Source organism: Danio rerio, chromosome 10, assembly GCF_052040795.2.
Source record: "Danio rerio strain M-AB ecotype USA chromosome 10, GRCz13ab, whole genome shotgun sequence".
Classification (NCBI taxonomy): Eukaryota; Metazoa; Chordata; class Actinopteri; order Cypriniformes; family Danionidae; genus Danio; species Danio rerio.
In genome coordinates, this window is record NC_141030.1 from 12,099,768 (window position 1) to 12,123,864 (window position 24,097).

The window sequence follows — 24,097 nt, forward strand, 5'->3', positions numbered from 1 at the left end:
TTCAACGCTTGATAGAGGGCCTGTCTGAAGTTTAGGCTGACGCAATCATCATAGCAGCATTAGCCAATGAAATTAGTTAGCTATAGGCCACAGTCTGAGCCGCTGTATTTCTATACAGCGATCGGATTGGCTGACGCTTCCATTGCCGCTTGAAAAGTTGAGCAAGTGCCACCGAAGCGGCACCGACGGATCCACAATGCAGTTTGGCAATGCCTGACGTCACCCATTTAAAGTGAAGCATTGACAAAGGAAGCGTTGACGCTGATGCCCCGTGTGAATGGGGCGCAGTACCTGCAATGACTTTGTACTGCAGTGCTCACTCTACACAAATGCTACTACTAACCAGTTTCCAAATGAAATTTCCGAAGTGACTACGACGCAATCATCTCTGCCTTTACTGTCGAGAATCCAACCATCTCATCTTGGCCTACCCAGTTTGGCCGCCTAGCCTAATGGTGAGTAAAGTCACTCTAACTCCATCTGTATTCCATTTACCACATATACAAGCTCAACTAATAGTAAATTCCCGTATCATCCCCATACATGTTCTGGTGGATTCTGGAGCGGCTGGTAACTTTATCTCATCCAAGTTCCTTGCCCAACATCACATTCCTATAGTGCGAAACCCAGTATAAAATAACCACCATTCAGGACTCACCATTGGGCAATGGTAAAATTTCCAGGCAAACGAGAGAAGTCATCATTCTCAGTCATCAGTCCCCACATTATCATCGAGAAAAACTGACCCTACTCATACACTCAGAACACCAATCTCATGTCCTTCGTCTCAGAGAAAACCATCTGTTCTTGAAAGCTGAAAAATGTGAGTTTTCTAAATCTTGAAAATGTATCCCTTTGAAAGGTCTCCCTACAGCTCTAGAAACGGCTGAAGCCTTCTTTCACTACATCTTCCATAATTACAGGCTCTTCAAGGACATTGTATCAGATCGGGGTCCATAATTCATCTCCAGGGTTCTTTCGGCTCCTAAGTACCACCGTCAGCCTATCCTCCGGTTACCACCCGCAGATGAACTGTCAGACAGAGCGTAAAATCCAAAAGATTTCCTGCTACCTCCGGACGTACTGCAACCAACACCAGAATACCTGAAGCCAGTATCTATCGTGGGCTGAGTATGAGCAAAATATCCCTTCGACAATCCTCCACTGGTCTAACACCCTTTCAATGTGTTTTAGAATGCCAACCTTTCCTGTTCCCACATGGTCTGGCGAGACCTCTGAAATGCCCACGGTAGGTCACTGGTTCAGAGAGAGCGAGAACGTGTGGGACTCAGCTCATGTCCATCTCCAGCAGGCAGTACGAAGGAATACTACCAATGCCACCCGTCAATGCCTACCAAATCTCATTTACCAACCAGGAAATAAGGTATGGCTCTCCACCCGGGACATCCACCTCCATCTGCCCTGCAGAGTCCCCGCTACTTAGGACCATTCACTGTGCACTCCCAGACCCTATTTCTCCTCCTCCACAGACCCAGAATGATCACAAATGACAAAGGATAATGATTCTAATTTTGCCAACAAAAATTACAAACCAAAAATCTGTAAAATAAACAAGAAGCTTTAATGAACTATACTTCATATAATAAATTTTTACTACTACTGTTCATAAGGCTCAGAATTGCAAAGGGTTTTTATGATTTCCCCCAAATTTGAACGTTAACTCACCACTGAAAAGGGGACAAATGATCATTAAACCATGGGCATATAAGTTTAAACCTTCAGGATAAATATGTTTTCTTTTATGTGCTCTGATGGAACCATGCTGTGATATGAAGGCTGAAAATTATGAAGATATAATGCTCTCCGTATATTACAAGTGCAACTTTGTAGAACCCTGCATTACATTTCCCATTTAAGTGCGCAAGGAGCCTTTAAAGCCTGAACTTCACAGGATTTACAGGACAGAGAGGTGCCCCCATGAAAAAGATTTATGGCAGGGAGCACCTCCACTGACCCCAGGTCAGTAAATAAGACTCAGCTGCCCAGCCTATCTAGATTAAATAAAGCGGCAAACTGCCTCTCTCAGGTTGCAGAAGCTCCACCTCTGTGGCTGGTTTTAATAAGGTTTCCTGCTCGCCCATTCAAAATGCTCATGCTGAGAGGGTCAGGAGGGCATGCAGGCTTGACCAGCAGAGTTTAACCGCTGACTGGCTTAAGCTGAGAGTGCAGGGCAGATAAAACTTTACTAAGACCAAAGTAATTACTGCAACAAACACTTTCTAAATTCCTACTGCAATTTTAGATTTATATTACATGAATGAATTATGTAGCATATTCTATACGCCAAGAGAAAGTACAAACAATAACATCCATCCATCCATCCGTTCATCTGCCTCTCCATTCATTTATCCATCCATCCATCCATCCATCCATCCATCTACCTCCTCATTCATCCATCCATCCACCCATCCATTTTCTATCTGTTCAGTTGTCTCTCCATCCGTCCATCCATCCATACATTTTTTGTCCGCCTCTCCATCCATCCATTCATCCATCCATTCATCCATCCATCTGCCTCTCCTTCCATCTGTTCATCCATCTCTTTATTCATTCATCCATCCATCCATCCATCCATCAGTTTGTCCGCCTCCCCATCCATCCATGGTTTTCTCCCTCTCCATCCATCCATCCATCCATCCATCCATCCATCCATCCATCCATCCATCCATCCATCCATCCATCCATCCATCAACCCTTTCATCCATTCATCCATCCATCCATCTGTTTGTCTGCCTCTATTTATTCATGCATCCATCTGTTTGTCCGCTTCTCTATCCATTTTTCCATCCATCTTTTTGTCCACCTCTCTATCCAATCATCTGTTCATCTGCCTATCCATCTATCTATATTTCATCCATACATCCATACATCTATCTGTTCATCTGCATCTCCATCCATCCATCCATCCATCCATCCATCTGTTCATCTGCCTCTCCATCCATCCATCAATTTATCCATCCATTCATACATCCATACATCCATCCATTCATCCGTTTGTCTACCTGCTCATCCATCCATCCATTCATCCATTTATTTGTCCGCTTCTCCATCCATCCATTCATCCATCCATCCATCCTTCCATCCATCCATCCATCCATCCATCCATCCATCCATCCATCTGCCTCTCCTTCCATCTGTTCATCCATCTCTTCATTTATTCATCCATCCATCCATCCATCCATCAGTTTGTCCGCCTTTCCATCTATCCATGGTTTTCTCCCTCCATCCATCCATCCATCCATCCATCCATCCATCTACCCTTTGATCCATCCATCCATCTGTTTGTCTGCCTCTATTTATTCATGCATCCATCTGTTTGTCCGCTTCTCTATCCATTTTTCCATCCATCTTTTTGTCCACCTCTCTATCCAATTATCTGTTCATCTGCCAATCCATCTATCCATTTATCCTTCTATCTATCTATCTATCTATCTATCTATCTATCTATCTATCTATCTATCTATCTATCTATCTATCTATCTATCTATTTGTTTGCTTTTCATCCATACATCTATCTGTTCATCTGCATCTCCATCCATCTATCCATCCATCATCCATCCATTTTCTATCTGTTCAGTTGTCTCTCCATCCATCCATCCATCCATCCATCCATCCATCCATCCATCCATCCATCCAACCATCCATCCAACCATCCATACATTTATTTGTCCGCCTCTCCATCCATCCATTCTTCCATCCATCCATCCATCTGCCTCTCCTTCCATCTGTTCATCCATCTCTTCATTCAATTATCCATCCATCCATCCATCCATCCATCAGTTTGTCCGCCTCCACATCCATCCAGGGTTTTCTCCCTCTCCATCCATCCATCCATCCATCCATCCATCCATCCATCCATCTACCCTTTCATCCATCCATCCATCCATCTGTTTGTCTGCCTCTATTTATTCATGCATCCATCTGTTTATTCGCTTCTCTATCCATTTATCAATCCATCTTTTTGTCCACCTCTCTATCCAATCATCTGTTTATCTGCCTATCCATTTATCCTTCTATCTATCTATCTATCTATCTATCTATCTATCTATCTATCTATCTATCTATCTATCTATCTATCTATCTATCTATCTATCTATCTATCCATCTGTTCATCTGCCTCTCCATCCATCCATCCATTTATCCATCCATCCATCCATCCATCCATTCATCCGTTCGTCTACCTCCTCATCCATCCATCCATCCATCCATCCATCCATCCATCCATCTATTTGTCCTCCTCTCCATCCATCCATCCATCTGTTTGTCCGCTTCTCTATCCATTTTTCCATCCATCTTTTTGTCCACCTCTCCATCCAATTATCTGTTCATCTGCCTATCCATCTATCCTTCTATCTATCTATCTATCTATCTATCTATCTATCTATCTATCTATCTATCTATCTATCTATCTATCTATCTATCTATCTATCTATCTATCTATCTATCTATCTATCTATCTATCTATTTGTTTGCCTTTCATCCATCCATCCATCCATCCATCCATCCATCCATCCATCTGTTCATCTGCCTCTCCATCCATCCATCCATCCATTTATCCATCCATCCATTCATCCATCCGTTCGTCTACCTCCTCATCCATCCATCCATCCACCCATCCATTTTCTATCTGTTCAGTTGTCTCTCCATCCATCCATCCATTTATTTGTCCGCCTCTCCATCCATCGCTTCATCCATCCATCTATCTATACATTAAAGGTGCAGTAGGTGATCTTCCACAATGCTAACAGCTTAGCATAAATCTCTGAAACAGTTCCTTCCCTGCCGTCCAGAGCCACGCTTCATGAAACAGGAGCTCGAACACCTTAAAGATGACAGCAAAAGAACCCTCTCTCATGTGTTTAGCGCAACTAGTGCTTGCCTGGCAGCGTGCAGGAATTACTAAGACAAACTGACATGCTATTTCAGAGTGAATATTTAGAGTTGTGTGATAAACAATATAGGGAGAGACTAGGTGGAATAGTGTTATTTACTTGTGTTTTGTTGTTAAACTAAATCAAAAAAAGTTTTGATTCAGTATGTTTTTGTCAAACATGCGCATGCTCTCTCTCTCTCTCTCTCTCGCGAGATGTAGGAGAGTGGTGAAGGTTTGGTGGGGAAGAGTGATTTCTACTATCTACTAAAAAACTATCTTTTTTTCTTTATTTTCTTATCTGTATCTTTTTTTCTTTCTTTGATGTAAGCGTCTTATTTTTTGGATTTATTGATTCAAGTTATTTGGTGAGTGAGAGAATGGCGTCGCTCGTGGATGAGCGAACGCCATCTCTTTCACTTCGCCATGGTGTCAAGTGTATGACAGAGCAAGGAGTTAAGGTGGAAGACGTGCTAATAGCTGTGGGAGAACAAATCGGCTGTGAAAATATAGTTTCGGCGTCTAGGATGAACAAAGCAGTTGTTGTTTTTCTTAAGGAAGAACTTTTTGTCTCGCAGCTTATTGAGAGTGGTGTAACAATTAGTGGGAGTTTTTGTCCCGTACTACCACTAGTTGCGTTAACGTCTAAGGTAATTATCTCGAATGTGCCGCCGTTCATCCCCGATGAAGCCATTGAGCGAGAGCTCGTTAGGTTCGGAAAAATAGCGAGTCCGATTAAAGTTATATTGCTAGGATGTAAAAGTCCAGAGCTGAAGCATGTGATGTCGTTTCGACGACAAGTCTTCATGTTTCTAAATGAACCAACGTTGGACATATCTTTTCGGGTAATGAATGAAGGTAAGTCGTTTATGATTTATGCTTCTGCTGGATTGAAGTGTTATGAATGCGGAGATTTTGGTCATAGACAGTATTTTTGTCCCCATAAAGTGCAAGGAAATACAAATGATGACAATGGTGATGTAAATGAGTTGGAGGGAGAGAAGAATCAAGTGAAACAAACAGAAACGGAAACGACAATTGAGAATGACGTTGTTGGGAAACAGCAGAATGAAGGGAATGTGATTCAGAGAAATGTAATGAATGATGAAAATCAGGAAACAGTGGTACAAGAGGTTGTAGATGAAAATGATTTGAGTTCTGAAACTGTGACTGCGAGTGCTAGTGGTTTAGTGAAGCTTAATGAGAAAATGGAAGGACCTGTAGAAGGCCTATTAGAAGATGAACATAAACAGGATATGATGGATGATGACGACACTTTCTCTCAGACTTCAGATTTTTCCGAAATGGGTTCTCAAATGGAAGACAGTAATTTTTATTCTCTACAAGAGATAAATGAATTTTTGGATGATACTTTCGGAAGAACAGTTGAAGTTGAAGATTTTTTCCCAGATACTGATAAATTTGTGAAAACGGTTCTTAGACTACGGCGTACTGTTGGATTGGATGAATTAAGTGATAAAAAGAGATTTAGACTGGGGAAATATTTGACAAGAATAAGGAAGCGTAAAAGCTCGTTTTCAAGAAAATAGGTAAATGAGTCTGAAACACTGGGTGTTCTTTCTTTCCTATTTTTTTCTGATCCTTGTCTCTTTCTCTTCTATTATTATGGGGCTTATGAAAATAGGTTCTTTTAATATAAATGGAGCGAGAGATCAGACTAAAAGGGCTATATTATCAGAATTTTTAAAAATAAATAAAATTGATATTATTATGTTACAAGAAATCCATTCTGATAAGGCAAATGAGATAGATTGGGGTTTGTGGTGGGAAGGGAAGTACGTACTCAGTCATGGTTCAAATTTAAGTGCTGGTGTTGGGGTTCTTTTTTCAAAATTTTTGAATGTTGACATTTTTAAAACTGAAGAAGTGGTAGCTGGAAGGGTATTATTTGTTCACGCAAAAGTTGAAGGAATGGAATTTTTATTCATTAATGTTTATTCACCAAATGTTGGTTCTGAAAGAATTGAATTATTCTTAAATATAAAGAGTCAGATTTCAAAATATGATAATAATGTTTGTATAATTATGGCTGGCGATTGGAACTGTACTGAAGATTTTAAAGTTGATAGAAACGGTGAAGAACCTCATTTTCAGTCAGGTTATGTACTTTCTAAAGTGATAAAAGAGCACAATTTAATTGACGTTTGGAGAATCAGAAATAAAGGTATAAAGCAATATACATGGGTTAAAGTAAATAATACTCAAATTAAGGGGGCCAGATTAGATAGATTTTATATATGTAAGTCTTTTAATAGTAGAGTGGTAAATGCTGCTATTGTCCCTAGTGGTTTCTCAGACCACCATATGGTAACTATAGATATAAATAAGAAAATAACAGCTAGAACACAATATTATTGGCATTTTAATAAAAAATTATTATACAATAAGTTATTCTGTGAGAGTTTTGAACATCTTTGGGAAAAATGGAGATTAGAGAAAAATAATTATGAAACTAAATGCCAGTGGTGGGAAGTTGGAAAGGCGCATATAAAAGTATTTTGTCAGAGTTATGAATCTCAAATTTCTTTTAAAGTTAGAGATGCGGTAAAAAAATTGCAATGTGAAATTGGTGAAATAGAAAAAATGATGTTAGACAATGAAGAAGGAACTGATAAAAGTGAAAAAATCCATAAGAAGAAGCTAGAGTTGAAACAAATTTTACAAGAACAAGTCAAAAATGCTTTAATAAGATCACGTTTTTGCACGGTTAAGGATATGGATGCGCCTAGTTCCTATTTTTTTAAACTAGAAAGAAAGGTAGTTCAACATAATCCTATGCTTCATTTAAGTTATCCAAATGGAAAAATTACGGACAATCCAAATGAAATGAAAAAAATTGCAGTTGATTTTTATTCTGAACTATTTAGTGCTGAGCAGTGTGATGAAGAATGTATGATGGATCTTTTTAAAGATCTTCCTAAGTTGCAAACTAAACAAAGAGAGAACTTGGATAGTGATATCAGTTTGCAAGAGCTTACAGATGCGTTACAGCAACTTTCATTAGGACGTTCGCCCGGAATTGATGGAATAACTACAGAATTTTATCATCACTTTTGGAACATTTTGGGACAAGATTTTTATGAAGTGGCAAAAGAGTGTTTTGAAAATGGACTTCTTCCAAGTAGCTGCCGAAGAGCAGTTTTGTCTCTTTTACCAAAAAAAGGAGATTTGGCTTTCTTAAAGAACTGGAGACCTGTTTCACTGTTGTGCACTGATTATAAAATTTTGGCAAAGTGTTTAGCAAATAGGTTAAAATGTTATTTGGAGACAATTATTCATGGTGATCAGACATATTGTGTACCTGAAAGATCTATTATGGACAATCTTTTTCTTTTGAGAGATGTGATTGATTTGAGTATTAAAAAAAATATTAATATGGGGATTTTAGCATTAGATCAAGAAAAAGCTTTTGATCGGGTTGACCATAGTTACCTTTTTAGTGTTTTAAGTTGTTTTGGTTTTGGTGAAAAGTTCATTTCTTGGATAAAACTGTTATATCATGATGTTTCTACGTTAGTGAAAGTGGGAGGAGGGTTGAGTGCCTCAATTCCTGTGAGAAGGGGAATCAGGCAAGGATGTCCACTCTCTGGCCAGTTATACAGTATTGTTATTGAACCACTTTTAAGAAGAATAAGGAAAAATCTTAATGGTTTTTCAATACCTAATTATATAAATTGTGATAAGATAGTGTTATCTGCTTATGCTGATGATATAACAGTTTTTATACATGGAGAAGATGATGTTAATAATCTTAAAAAAAATATAGAGTTGTATGAAAAGGCTTCTACTGCAAAAGTAAATTGGAATAAAAGTGAAGCATATGCAGTAGGTCGATGGATGAATAAAAGACTTCCAGATCTACCAGGAGGATTAAAATGGGGAAAGGAAGGTCTTAAAATTTTAGGTGTGTTTTTAGGTTCTTCAAATTTCATGGAAAAAAATTGGGAGGGACTGCTGGAGAAAGTGGTGGCCCGATTGTCTAGATGGAAATGGCTATTACCACAAATGTCTTATAAAGGGAGAGTTTTGGTAATAAATAATCTGGTAGCATCTACACTATGGCACAGGATGATGGTGCTTGAACCACCACAGGAGTTAGTGGTGTCTATACAAAAGAAACTAGTAGATTTTTTCTGGACTGGTCAACATTGGATTCGTGCTGCACAACTGTATTTGCCAAATTGTGAAGGAGGGCAAGGATTAATAGACATCAAAAGTAAAATTCAAGCTTTCAGACTGATTTCAGCCCAAAAACTTTTGTGTAAAAGCAAGTTGTCATGGACTCATACTGCCTGTGCAATCTTGAGAACAGTAAAGGGGCTGAATTATGATCTACATCTTTTTTGGATACAAACTGATGAGATGGATTTAACAGGGATTACATCGTTTTATAAATCAGTGCTACAAGCATGGAATAAAACCTTCAAGATTCAAAGAATATTTGACATCCCTAAATATTGGGTGTTGGAGGAACCCCTTTTTCATAATCCAGTGGTTCATGGTACATTGATATCTTCGAGGAGTGTACAGAACAATATGATTAAAAGGAACTGTACAAAGTTAAAACATCTGGTCACGGAGGATGGATGGAAGTCGATAGAGGACATAATGGTTTTTACAGGACTGAGATCCCATCGTTTAGCTGCACGATTCTTGGAAGAAATACACTCTTTTTTGCCTGGACAGTATAGAGCGATTTTACAAGAAGAAGACTCGAGTGAAGAAGTTAAAATTCTCCCTCTGGTGGTATCTTCAAGTTGTGAATTTGGAGGGTTCGAGGAAGAGACTGGAATTTCTAAAACATGGACGGTTGACGGAATGTCTAAAGAGGTTTTATACATCTTATGCGTTAAGAATGTTCACAATGATATACTAAAAGGACAATTATTGAAATGGACTAAAAAGTTTGGACCTAATTTCCCCTTAAGAGATCAGTGGAGGTCCCTATATAAATCTCCTCTTGAGAAAAGAATCGGGGACTTGCAGTGGAGACTTGTTCATGGGGCGATAGCTACCAACAGTCATGTGTCTCATCTTAATCCAATAGTTAGGAGGGAGTGTGCTTTTTGTGGTAAGGAAGAGAATGTAGAACATTTGTTTTTAAGTTGTACACGATTGGAAGACCTTTTTAATGTTTTAAAAGAGTGGTTTAGAGGTTTTGGTGAGACCTTTTCTGAATGTATTTTTATAGGGGGAGTAAAATATAGAATGTCTAAAAAGATCCTTTTCACTCTTTTAAATTATGTTATTGGCACAGCAAAATTGTCTATTTGGAAAACTAGAAAAAACAAAATATCAGGTGCTGGTGGAATAGATCCAGTGATTATGTTAAAAGGTTTAATTTCAAATAGATTGAAAATTGAATTTACTTTCTATGAATTGGTAAGAGATCTAATAACATTTGAAGAAAAGTGGTGTCTAGGAAGCATTTTATGTAGTGTTTATGAAGAACAGCTTGTACTTAATTTATAAAAACAATAATAAGGTAGTTGGGTTTCATTTTTTTCTTTAATTTTGGTTTTTTAATCGACTCAAAGATGAATGGAATATGATGTGAATGAACATTTAATGGATTGAGAATGTTTTGTTAAAAAGAAAAAGAAAAACTGTATATAATAAAGCTGTTTTAAACCTCTCTCTCTCTCTCTCTCTCTCTCTCTCTCTCTCTCTCTCTCTCTCTCTCGAGAGAGAGAGAGAGAGAGAGAGAGAGAGAGAGAGAGAGAGAACGTTCAGCACGTCTATGCACAAACATCGGTCAGCTGAGCTGTGCACAAATGGCTGCGTAGTTGTTCTAATCTGCATTTGCTGATAGACAGTTTGAGTTACTTATTGGAATTATGAAAGATGTCGGCCCGACTCTATTTAATTGGATAAACATTTATTAGTTTTATGCCTTACGCAAAATATAAAATGCAAATAAATACATTTATATTATTTATTTTAATAATTACTATTGGAATGTGAAGAGATTTTTAACCAGCACAATAATACATGTTTCTGACGAAAATCACCGACTGCACCTTTAATTTTCATTGTCGATAATTAACAAATTACGCTTTTGAATAATTTAATTAACCATCTAAAATTCAGTTTTCACCAAAGATTCAGGTCATATAGTTCAATAAACTGAGTGTAAATTAATTCATACTTTAATTAAGGCAACAATTGCAAAACATGGAAAAACTCTGCACAGATGTTGCCACAAGTTCACCAGCAAAGATAACCAGATACAAGATAGCATATCAAAAAAGCCCAGCCTCAAAACGAAGTTGATGAAAGCCCTTTACCATATTAGGCACTCTGCACAGCCACAAAATATTTTCTTTTATGATGTTACCATACTCCATGGTGATAATCTCCCTATATACACCACTAATTAACTGGTGGTTTGATAAATAGCAGGATAAAGTTTAAAGCCTCCCACATCCTCCTTAGTCACTAGATCTAAACAGCACTGATCTAAAGCAAAATAATGGATTTTTACAGCCTTTGTCCCAAAGACCTCCAGGCTCATTGGTTTGTTTCTTGAAAAATAGCGTAAAATTCCACCGCTCAGGATGTATATGAGAAAATTCCAGGAAGGATCGAAGGCAAAAGGTGTTCATACTCCTTCTAAGGTCTTTGATATTAATATATTTTTAGGTTTCGATTTTTTTCCTCCCCCTCCTCTGGGTGTGTGTTTATCTCTCCGTAACAGTTTTTCCAAACCAAACTCAAACCTCTGGTCTGCCGGTGTGGTTATAATTCTCCAAAGGCATGTATTAAACAGATGGTTGGCACAAAAAATTAAGATTGTCAGAATCCACTAACACTACAAGCTGTATTAAACTTGAGCCAGGGGAATGCAAGACTTTTTTTTTTCTTTACAAGACCGTCTTCCACCGATCTACGCCACAGTTATGAGCTTAAGAGAGAAATTACAGGGTTCTCTTTTTGGCGTGCATTCATCCACTGTCGGATATATCTCTCAATGAAACAAAAGAAGTCTGTAATCTTGGGTAATTTAATTCTTTTCTGGTGTAGAAAGCAAAGCCGCATATTTGTACTAAGCAGAGCGCCATCTCTTATTGATCATTAATTTTCCTGGCTTCATTCAACCTCTTTTTTCTCCCTGTGTCAGTTTATTTGCCTAAGTTTGTTATTCTTTGGGTAAAAATCATTATCATTTCCAAAAGTCTGGAGATTCGGCAGGAAAAGAAACAAACCTCAAGTATGAGCTTTCTCTGAAAGATTTGTGGCTCCACTTCAAACGCTGCTTAAAGGAGCTTGTTTCAGGTGCTGATAAAACAGCAATCTTTAATTTCGACAACATTTATGGCATCATGTGACTTGATACGAGAGAGTATCGACTTGGCAGCCTCGTGTCCAGCACTCAAAGGAAATGAAAATAATCTCAGCTGATTGCTATCACCTGTGTTTCTCAATGCTTCCAAGAGTTCTCCACAATCAGGGCAAGTGTTACCAAAACTTAAACTCGATATATTCTTTACAAGTCCAAATGAGACACCACAGCATTCACTCACAGCATGTTTTCTTTTTTTTTCTTTCCTCGCTGCTCTGTACATCAGAGAGCTTGTCTTGTAATGTTGCCTGCTGAACAAATCATGTCCTCTGGCTAGTCTCCTCGGGTCAGCGGTAAAAATAACTGCTTGACCTCCGGCATCATGTCTCCTCAGAGCTCTTTAAGTAGCGGTCTTGCTTTCGATGTCCAAACCGCCTCCTGAATAGTCTGGTGTGAGCTCTCATATATATACTGATGTAACAGAATGCAGCAATACATCACACCTGATGTGAGGTGGGACTCCGTGTGCTGAGATGAAGTTTCTGGTATGTTCTGCCAAAGCATGTTTAGTTAGAATCAAATTAGTAGTTACTCGAAGATTAGGCACGTTTTGCTTTATTGCAATGCTTGCAGTTATTGATAGCTGCTTTTGAAACCTTCACAAATCTTTTGTTTTGAATCAGTGCTTTGGAGCAAATTGATTTCCGTAAACAGGGCTTCATCATGTCATCAGTTTTGAAACATTTAGGAAGTTCAATGGATCTTCGTTGAGTTGGCTTGGGTTATCTGCCCATAGTGGACTGAACAAGTTTCATATTTTTTATCTGATCTCAGGTAAAAAGGTAAAAGCTTTATGACTTTGTAGACATTTTAATGAGACTTTTGTAGAATGAAAAGGAATGAGGTTACTTAAAGGTGCAGTATGTAAGTTTGCAGTGTTTAATTTGTGAATCGCGAGGTCCCGGAACAAATCGGGGTAATGGATCTGGCATACTACCTGAGGATTTAGAGGTGTTGTGCACGAAAGTGTAGAGAGCGAGCGGGGGGACAGGATGGATGGAGGGTGTGAAGGGGGGGATAGCGGGCCGTTGGGATAGCTGAGGGGTGTAGCAGACATAAGTTAGGAGCCGGGGCAGGGAATGGTTGTCGCGGAAGAAAGTGAAGATGATTGGGGAGGTGCGGAACAAAGTGAAAGTGAATAGAGGACGGGGGAGGAGGGCGGGGGAGTAGGGGGATAATGAGGGGTAAAATGAGGTGCAGGATCAGATTTTAGAGGTGCTGAATACAGATCCGGCATGTTGCGAGAATAATGTGAGTTTGAATGCCATTTCATGTGACATTTATTGCCATACTACTGAAAGCAGCAGCAGATAGTTCACCTCAGATCTTGAAAATTAAGTAAACCGATTGAATTTGAACTTTAGAACTATGACTCAAAACCAACACATATCAGTGATTCAAAATAAACATTTAAAGAGGATTAGTATGTATTAATTAGATCATAAACCTTACCCCTTTGTTGGTGTGCAGTAAGTGCACTATTCTTTGCTTTTAAATGGCTGTATTCAAATTTCTGTCATGTTTTGTCTGGTGCAAACAGCCAATCGATATTGCTTTTTACTGCAAATCTCATCACGCAGCTTGTTGTTAGTACACTGGGTTACAATGTAACCTGCTTATCTTATGTTTACATTCATAATATTTATATTATTTGCTAATTAATAACCACATCATGTAGAACTCTGAATCTGTGTCTCATTTCGGAATCCGTTACTGTCCACCAGGGGTCCATTTCAATAGCAAACAATATAAGCCTTTGAAATTGATAAAAAAAAAAAAAAATACTTCATATTTAATAATATTAGACAAGACATGAATTTGATGGGTTACAATTTCAATTTAATGTTTGAAAATGCCAATCCATGTTTGATCCATGTTTTGCCTGAGTATTTGTTAAACATTTTGAAATTTTTGCAATGCAAAGGGTTAAGTTGTTTCAAAGCTTTAAAAAGCTTTGGTTGTCCCATTTTTAATTGCAGTTGGAGATCTCATTTCAGGGTAAGAATTAGAGGGTGATTTGGGGCTTGAGGGCTGAAGTTGACCCCCTAAATAACACTTGATCCCCCCTGAAGGATGTCAAAACAAGATGTCTGAAGGGGTCGTGCCTTTAAATTGTGAGAAATAGTTTTAATAAGTTCACTTATTTTCAAAAGTGTTATTTTTAAAAGCACCCAAACCCCACTCCTTTCTCCACCCCTTATTAGAAAATCATACTAAAATGTATCAATGACAAATTATTACAAATTACCCACTAAATCAAAAAGTTACAAACTAAGTTGCGATCACACTAGTCACACTAGAGTTTAAGCATGCAAAATTCTGTTGTACGGCGCTGCGTAAAGGGGCAGGATTAAATAAGATGATTAGACATTAAAAAAGCAAGTGATTGCTCCATATTTTAAATTTCTGAACAGAGAGGTCATGTTTTGATCCTCAATTGGTCTCACGCAGTCAAATGATGCGATTCCACAGTTCATAGTTCACCAAGCTTGTACCTTCCAACGCAGCGATCTGCGAAACTTGACGCATGAGCTTGTTAGGTCATGATATAAAGCAACCATGTCTTTCTAGAAGGCTTAGATTAAACCTTAAAAATGTCCAGTTCTAAAGTGCCAGAGATGTGGGTGAAAAGATTTCAATGAAGTTTGACTAAAAATATCTTCAAAATAAATAAAACATTGGGAATAAAATGTGACTTTTTAAGTTTTCATTTGTGTGTTTTGTATGATTAAAACAATGAACAATTGAATTGTCTGAATTTTCTGACCCAGAAATGTTTAGTGTTTCAGCCAGCAACATTACATTCCCAGAGCATGATGGTGTGTTGCAGCCTTCTTACCCCATACTTGCACTGGCGGGAGGAGGCTCCGTACTGGAAACGACATTGCTCGTCTGCATCGTACACCTGCCCTGGAGCCACAGTGGGGTACAGGAAGTCTCGTTTTAGAGGCTCATTGTCCAGACACGTTCCCCGACCTGAGCTGTCAAAAAAACAAACTTTCAATGGGATTGGCTCCTCTACAGAGGTCTCAACTGTGTCCGACAAGAGAAAAAAAAAAAAAAAAGGCTCACATGAAAGCTAAAGAAAAGCTGTTATTGTTAATGGGAGAGAAACCTGGAGAACACAGAACTCGAAATGAGGGGAGGAAACATGAGTGACAAACAGTGGTCATAAAAGACTGAGATTTGGACTTATATGGGACTGCGGTGCTCCTATGGAATTCTTTGAAGAGCCAATAAAATGACGAAAGACTCTAAACAAGTACAAAAACGCAGAAGGTACTGAAGGTCACGCGTCCAGTCAAGAGTTGTGTTTAGTCTGTTTAGTCAGCTAGAAATATGAACGCTCCCAAGAAACCCTCCAAAAAAAAAGGGCCACTGCTCCGTCTGCAGCGAACAAAGTAAAAAAAATAAAGCCAGAGAAGAGGCCAGGCGGTGCATGTTTTGTTGGACTGTTTATTCTGGGTTCAGAAGTGGATTTTGTTTTATTCTCTGCAATCTTTTTCGGATGCTTTTGGTGTGCAGGCCGGCGGCTGAGAGATGTGTCCGTCCCACGCCGATTGCTGTCCGCCTGAATAAAACAGTCAATTATTATCCCGCTTGCTTTTCCAGCAGCAATACACTCGACTTCTCTCTGAGGGAATAGTGGGCTCGCTAACAACACAAACGCTAACATTTCATGCTCTATTCCAGGTTCTGTTTGGCATTCGCATGATTGCTGCAACTGAACGTGCAGTCGAAGGCATGTACTTTAAAGCAACCACCCCACCTTGTGCTCCTAAAAGCAATATTGCCTCTAAAGAGAGTGAGTTTACATTGCATCGGCCAAGACATACTAAACCTCTGATGGGATGCCATTGCATTTTCAGACACTTTCTACATGGAGTATGTGTCTAACTCGCTCTTTTATTGGTCTGAAAACGGAAAAATGGGAAGGAGTAACTTTGAAGCTATTTGTTTTCATATATAAGGACCAGAGTTGTCGCTCACTAAAGTTCTTAAAGTAGATCATTAAAAAAAAATGTTAGCCTCCAAATTTACATTCCAACATTGTACTTATTTTGGATTGTGTTATTTTTGGTAGTATATGGCAAAAATGTATATTAGTCAAAGATGAGATGTCCTTTTTTAGTCCTCATCAAATAATCACATAAATATATATAGTCAAACCCGAAATTTCAGGCTTTGCATTGACACACACACACACACACACACACACACACACACACATACATATATATATATACACTCACCGGCCACTTCATTAGGTACACATTACTAGTACCGGGTTGGACACACTTTTGACTTTAGAACTATCTTAATTCTTCGTGGCATAGATTTAGATTCTGGAAATATTTCTCAGAGATTTTGGTCCATATTGACATGACAGCATCATGCAGTTGCTACAGATTTGTCGGCTGCACATCCCTTATTCAAATCTCCGGTTCTACCACATCTCAAAGGTGCCCTATTGGATTGAGTTCTGGTGACTGTGAAGGCCATTTGAGTACAGTAAACTCGTTGTCATGTTCAAAATACGATATTTCACGCTTTATGACGAGGCACATTATCCTGCTGGATGTAGATATCAGAAAAGGGGTACACTGTGGTCATAAAGCGATGGTTAAGGTCAGCAATAATACTCAGGTAGGCTGTGGGGTTGACACGATGCTAAATTGGTACTAATTGGCCTAAAGTGTGCCAAAAAAATATCCCCCACAACATTAAAACAACATCAGCAGCCTGAATTGTTAATACAAGACAGGATGGATCCATGTTGTTGACGCCAAATTCAGATCCTACCATCTGAATGTCGCAGCAGAAATCAATACTCATCAGACCAGGCAACATTTTTCCAATCTTCTATTGTCCAATTTTGGTGAGCCTTTTGTGTACCTCACTTGTAACAAGTAGTTATTTGAGTTACTATTGCCTTTTATCAGCTCAATCCAATCTGGCCATTTTCCTCAGACCTTTGATATCAACATGGCATTTGCGCCTACAGAACTGCCGCTTTGGATATTTACTTTTTCAGACCATTCTCTGTAAACCCTAAATATGGTTGTGCATGAAAATCCTAGTAGATCAGCAGTTTCTAAAATACTCAGACCAGCCTGTCTGGCACCGACAACCATGTCAAGTTCAAATTCACTTAAATCCCCTTTCTTCACCACTCTGATGCTCAGTTTGAACTGCAGCAGTATGTCTTGACCATGTTTACATGCCTAAATGCATTGAGTTGCTGCCATGTGATTGGCTGATTAGAAATGTGCATTAACAAGCAGTTGGACAGGTGTCTCTTATAAAGTGGCAGGTGAGTGTATATTTACAATATTTAAGTAAGTAAATAATGTTATAAAAAATATGAAAATGAAATATAAATTATAAATATATAATTAAATATAATATTTATATATAAAATTTAAACAACACACCAGTACTTAGTATAAAAAAAAATAGTAAGATATTTTAACACTTTGACAACTCTTTAGTATTTTGGTGCTGCTCTGTTTCTTAAAAAGCGTAATTTAATGTCATCTAACTATCATTTTTTTACCCCAAAACAAAAAGAAAATGCTATAGATCTGGTTTCTGCAGTGCATTCAAAAGGAAACATTAGCTGAAACCAGAATCACTGACTTCCTACCACAATGCTGGAAGCCTAATCTACTTAAAACCTTAACCAAATACACTGGAAAGGAAAAGAACACATGAGCTCCAGCCTGGGGGGTAACCAGTGCTGTATTTGGTTTCACCCATTTAAGATTTCTATTTTTTCCACATGTGTTTTTGGTAGAATAATCCCTTCGCTGGTGAGAAGGACAAGTCTGAATATGTCGCCTTGTATTAAAATACACAAATAAAGCCTGTTTATTTTTGTAGAGAATGACAAAAATGGTCACTTTAAAAATGGATATATTCATTTGACATCAACAAAACTTCTTTTAGTAAACTCATAAAGCTAAGAATAAAAGAATACTCTTACTTACTTACTCTGAGGGCCATTTATATGGAAGTTGATATTTAGTCGCATCATATTGGTGTTTTGTTACATCTAGTTTTTATAAGGTGGGTTGTTAGCCCAATGCTTAACCCCCAACCTGGAAGACTAAAACTACAGACAACACTACGGACAATTTAGCTTACCCAATTCACCTACAGCACGTCTTAGGACTGTGGGGGAAACCGGAGGACCCGAGTGTATATAGATGTTTCCCAATACTGGCTTGCAGCTGGAAGGGCATCCACTGTGTAAAGCATATGCTGGATAAGTTGGCGATTCATTCCGCTGTGGCGACCCCTGATAAATAAAAGGACTAAGCTAAAGAAAAATGATTTTGAAACAAAAAAGTTTGCTTGTAAAGCTTAATTTAACTGTTTTTTTTTTTTTTTTTTTGTCAGTCTGTCTTTTTCAATGACAGAAAATGGTAGAAACTGCTTTAGATTATGTTGGAATTATTTTCTACTATGAAGCAAAAACAGGAAAAATAGCTGGTCTTTTTGAATCTAAAACTTAGATTGAGCAAAGAATGATTAAAATTGTGTCACTGAATGCCCATTATGTACTACACACTTGAGGTGGCAACATGCTAAGGGCAAGACTCCACTCATGTGTTTTTTTCCCCCAAACCAAGCACTTTTTTTGAGTTGCTATCAATGAAAGAGCAGTGTTTTTTGAATGCGAGTTGTGAGTTAGAAACAACAAGGACATATAGTATTTCTTTTATTATTAACTACATTATAAGAAATAAGCCTTTAGTGGGGTAGAAAATGTGCTTATTTAGCTCAACTGGCCTTTGAAATCTCTCTCCAAATTTTTCTTTATCCACCCAGTTGTGGTAATACTAGGATGACGCATCAAACAGACACGAGTGCTCCTGTCAAATTTACACTAGTTTTTCTTTCATTTCTTGAGTCCAAATAGACCAAAAATAAGCGATTTTAACTTCTCCCCTAACCTCCCGCTGGCCTGCAGATACTCATACCAGTGGATGCTGCTCTCTCATAGGCTGTAGGGAATTGCAGATGTTATTTTCAATCAGAACACAGCACTTTTCACTCTGTATGATTTTTATGGTGGCTGAGAGAGCTTACCCTGCTGCAATTTGAGAAAGCACATGCACTTACAAAAAAACACCAGCAAATAAAGAAATGATCTTCATCAATTTGACAGAACAAGTGTTGTAAATTGGTGACAACACAAACAACTAAAGAAACGAGCAGCAAACAGGTCACAACACACACAACTGAAGAAAGGCGCAGGAATTTGTCACAACACTTGCAAATGAACGAGCACCGATATGCCTTTGATTTCATGCATTTGTCTGCGATTTTTCAAAACCTGTCAGCGAGTCAAAAATGGGGCAATCATGCAGTCTGAACTCGGCATTAGCAGATCGGTTTGGTTCAGTAAATGACTTACAACATTTTTGAATCCCTGTGGATAAAACGAATAGCATAAACACTCTATTGCACATAATAGAACGTTCATCAACCAATCAGAATCAAGCACTTGATTTACACTGTGTAGTATGAGCTATATTATGTTGTGTAATCAAGATATTAAAATAAATGAAAAACAACTTACCTTTCAAAGACTATCAATTACTTCACTGAGCAACAGGCAGGGCATAATAACGTATTATTATATCCGTCATGTTTTTAGATTTCCTTGAAACATTTCCATTGTGTTACATGGATATTTGCAAGTGTTGTGACTGATTTGCAGTGCGTTTCTCTAATTCTTTGTGTTGTGACCAATTTGGAGCGTGTTTCTTCAGTTGTTTGTTTTGTGAGAATTTGCAACATGTGTGCTGTCAAATTGATAAAGATCATTACTTTATTTCAGGGGTGGGCAAACTCAGTCCTGGAGGGCCGATGTCCTGCACAGTTTAGCTCCAACTCTAATCACACACACCTGCTTATAGATTTCTAGTGATCTTGAAGACACTGATTAGCATGTTCAGGTGTGTTTGATTAGTGTTGCAACTAAACTATGCAGGACACCGGCCCTCCAGGACCGAGTTTGCCCACCACTGCTTTATTTGCTAGGGTTTTTTGTAATTGCATGTGCTCTCTTAAATTGCAGCGCGTTAAGCTCTCTTGGCCACCATAGATTTTGAATCACCGACAGCCAAAGATATTTAGCATGCCAAATATCTCACAGGTGTTAGCGACTCATCTGCATTTCTCTCAGATGCATCTTTGATAGTCCACACTGTTTGTTACTCATGTGCATGAGCAATGATTTGGCTGTGATTTCAGGCATTTGTCTAAGATTTCTCAAAACCTGTCGGCAAGTCGAATTTGGGGCAGTCTGAACTCAGCATTAGCAGATTGGTTTGATTTGGTTTGGTTGAGTTAATGACTTACAACATTTTTGAATCCTTATGAATAAAACGAATAGGATAAACACTCCATTGCACATAATAGAATGTTCATCAGCTAATCTGAATCAAGCACATGGTTTACACTCTGTTGTATAAGCTATATTAGCATTTCAAAGAATAGGGTAGAAAACAGTTTAATAAAATGTAACACTTATTTGACAAATTATACCACAATTACACAAAATGTTCATTCATTCATTCATTTTCTTTTTTAGCCTGGTCCCTTTATTAATCAGGGGTTGCCACACAATTGAATGAACCGCCAACTTATCCAGCACATGTTTTATGCAGCAGATGCCCTTCCAGTTGCAACCCATCACTGGGTAACACCCATACACTCTCATTCACACACATACACTATGGACAATTTAGTTTACCAAATACCTATAGAGCCTATCACCTATAGAGCATGTCTTTGGACTCCACACAGAAATGCCAACTGACCCAGCCGAGGCTCGAACCAGCAACCTTTTTGCTGTGAGGCGATCGTGCTACCCAATCTGCCACTGTGATGCCCTACACAAAAGGTATTTTAGATATTTGAGGTATTTTTGGCTTAATTAGGTACATGGTTATTTTATATTTTAGCACAAAAGGTTGATCTCAAAATGACCATACACTATATTTGATAAGTGATAGGCCAGTTAGATATACCAGTCTACCGCTAATAATCACTGCACTAAGTGATAGGCTAACCAGAATATTAGCCCTTTCTCCAAAACCCTCTTTCTTTATTGAAATATCCTACTGTACATGTGCAAACATGTAATCTGAAATAAGTCACAATCTTCAGCCAAACACTGGTTTCTGGCAAGGAAAGCCTCTTCCGCACATCCAGAATCTGTTAGATGTGAATGTTGCGGTAATAGACTAGCATTATCATAGCAGAGCCACTTCACTGCCAAAGATTACATCAACCTGAGATTTCAGGGAAGGTCCATTATTGATGAACTGCTCCGCGCTAAGCAAATTCAAAAAAAGGAAGGTTAGTATTCAACCTCAATCCAAAATGGTCACAGATGACACGATGTGATTATACAACAGGGAGTTCATCCCAAACCAACAGAGCAGCGTCTCTTTGTGTTTGTGTGGGAAGTTGGCACACAATGATAAAGCCTGTGATGCCAGCGATGGCTGTGATGTTAATCTTCTTCCATGAGGTCATTCAGCAGGAAAACTTTCTGACAGCCATGGCAACCACTATTCTTTTCCTTCGTCTTACGTTAGGCTAACAATTCACAGACTAGCCTACAACAGATCAACTTCCACACTCTCATCTAGCCATGAACCGACTCAGTTTCAAATCCAGCACAAAGATTAACGATTTTTCTCAATCGTCAAGTATAATTGGTAAAAGGACAGAGAGTAAAAGCATAGACAGAATCTTCTATCTGCAAAAAAACAAACAGACTAAAATGTTCCATTTGTCATTTTTAGCTTTAAATGGGTGCTTACAGATGCCCTCATTCTCAAAGATGGACTTGGATGTCCACAAGTGCTAAGGAGACTGCATTTGGGACAGGGCCAATTCAGTTTATTGTCACGTTTCATAGAATTGTAATGGTTCACTTGTTACAAAGTTATATTTTCAATGTACAAGGATGGCACAATGAGCACTTTTTTAGGAAAACCTATCCCTCAAAAACTCCAAACTCCCTTACGCACTGATGCTTGTGTTCTCCCTCTTTAAAAAAATAAAAGGAAAGAGGACATAATGTGTCCACTGAATTGAATTGATCCACACACAAAACAGGAGCATGTAAAAGGCCAGGGATTGAAACCAGCACACAACAGGCTACAGCAGTGGTTCTCACCCATCCGCCACAATCTGTTTTTATATTGTTTGTCATAAAGTGTTCTGTGCTGCAAGACGATGTAGATTATTTTGTCAGACACCACTCTAGATGTTGTGGCTGTAAATTGTCAAAAAAACTTCTCAAACACTTAAAGAAAAAAGTTACCTGATCCATTTACTATTTCTGACAAACAAAAGCTTGAGAGGCAGTGTGTCAATGTTTTGTACTGTTTCCAGTTGCCTATTGATAACTGAAGTATTGGGGTTTGAGTATCTGGACATGTAGTTCAATGTTAATTAGACCAGCAATGAGAAGAAATTACAGTTACTGTTATGATTTTGAAATATCATTTTCAGCTATATATTTCTGTGAACTGCCTTTTTCTACATTTTATCTCTCTGTTATGATAATAGCTAATTGGTCCTGCTGTGCCGATTTACAGTGTTAAAAGGACCACCCCAAACACTGATCCCTCACCTTTGAACTTTGTTTCATTCGTTTTGCTGTTCTGGTAAAATTTATTGATTTTTCTCATTTTTCTATCATCGTATTTGTCATAATATTGTAAATGTTGTACCAGAAAGTATTTTGAGTCTCTGTTATTGTAATGTCAGATTCTGAATGCCCTGTTTATCTGACTTTTTCCTGTCTGGACTACAATGTGGATTATGATTCTGCTTTGTGCGCTTTAAACTTTATAAATAATCTTATTTATATAGTTTTTCAAAAACTGCTTATATACAGTTTTAAATTTTTTAAAAACCATTTTAAGGTCAAAATTATTAGCCCCTTTAGGCTAAATTGCTTTTTGGATAGTCTACAGAACAAACCATCGTTATACAATAAATTGCCTAATTACCCTAACCTGCATAGTTAACCTAATTAACCTAGTTAAGCCTTTAAATGTCACATTAAGCTGTATAGAATAATATATATAGTTGAAAAATATCTAGTCAAATATTATTTACTGTCATCATGGCAAAAATAAAATAAATCAGTTATTAGAAATTAGTTATTAAAACTATTGTTTTTTTTAAATGTGTTGAAAAAATCATCTCTACGCTAAACATAAATTGGGGAAAAAATTTACACAGAGGGGCTAATAATTCAGTGGGGCTAATAATTCTGACCTTAATTATATATACTATATATACATTATTTTTTACTATTTTTACTTTTTTTTTTTTTTGCCAAAGTAGGGGACTAGACGGCATTTTATTTATGTTTTTTCTTTTTTTTACTTTGTTAATGGTTAAGGGAGGAAGGGAAGTTGGATTGTATTTAGTTTTCTATATTATTCTTATAACAGGTAACTTAGTTTCATAAAAAGTTTGTTTTGTTTGCTATTTTGGTCGTGTCTGTCACTGAAGAATCTCCCACCTCATAAAAATGTAATTGCTTCTGAAGTTTCTTTCTGTTATTGCTAACCCCTAGTGGTTGTAACAGACATTGGGGGCTCGTCCGGGATACATGATATTTTATGAGTGAAACTTAAATTGGATTTCTATTAATCAGAGGTTTAAAATAAATAATTATATTTCATTTGTGCAGTTGGTCAGTGTTCAATATTTCTGTGTGAACTTTTGCTATTAATGCGACCCATATATTTGGATTACAAAATCTGTAACATCACAGATAAAACAAGCAATTCTTCAAA

At 37.9% G+C, this 24,097-nt stretch overlaps 1 protein-coding gene and 1 long non-coding RNA gene across 8 annotated transcripts in view; one reads left to right on the forward strand and one right to left on the reverse strand.

Annotated features, from left to right (window-relative positions):
- adamts6 (ADAM metallopeptidase with thrombospondin type 1 motif, 6) overlaps positions 1–24,097 on the reverse strand; it is a 184,262-nt gene that overhangs the window by 86,782 nt on the left and 73,383 nt on the right. For all 7 annotated transcript variants that reach the window (XR_015500852.1, XM_087270247.1, XM_087270249.1 and 4 more), the window contains one exon: positions 15,094–15,235. Coding sequence is in view for 6 of the 7 variants with exons in the window: in XM_087270247.1 (XP_087126373.1) it covers positions 15,094–15,235 (142 nt within the window). In the remaining variant the exon portion in view is untranslated. The remainder of the gene's footprint in view (positions 1–15,093; positions 15,236–24,097) is intronic.
- Positions 18,652–23,879, forward strand: LOC147841977 (uncharacterized). The gene is made up of 4 exons (XR_015500860.1): positions 18,652–20,221; positions 20,556–20,918; positions 21,954–22,070; positions 23,637–23,879. It is a non-coding gene; the product is annotated as an uncharacterized LOC147841977 (long non-coding RNA).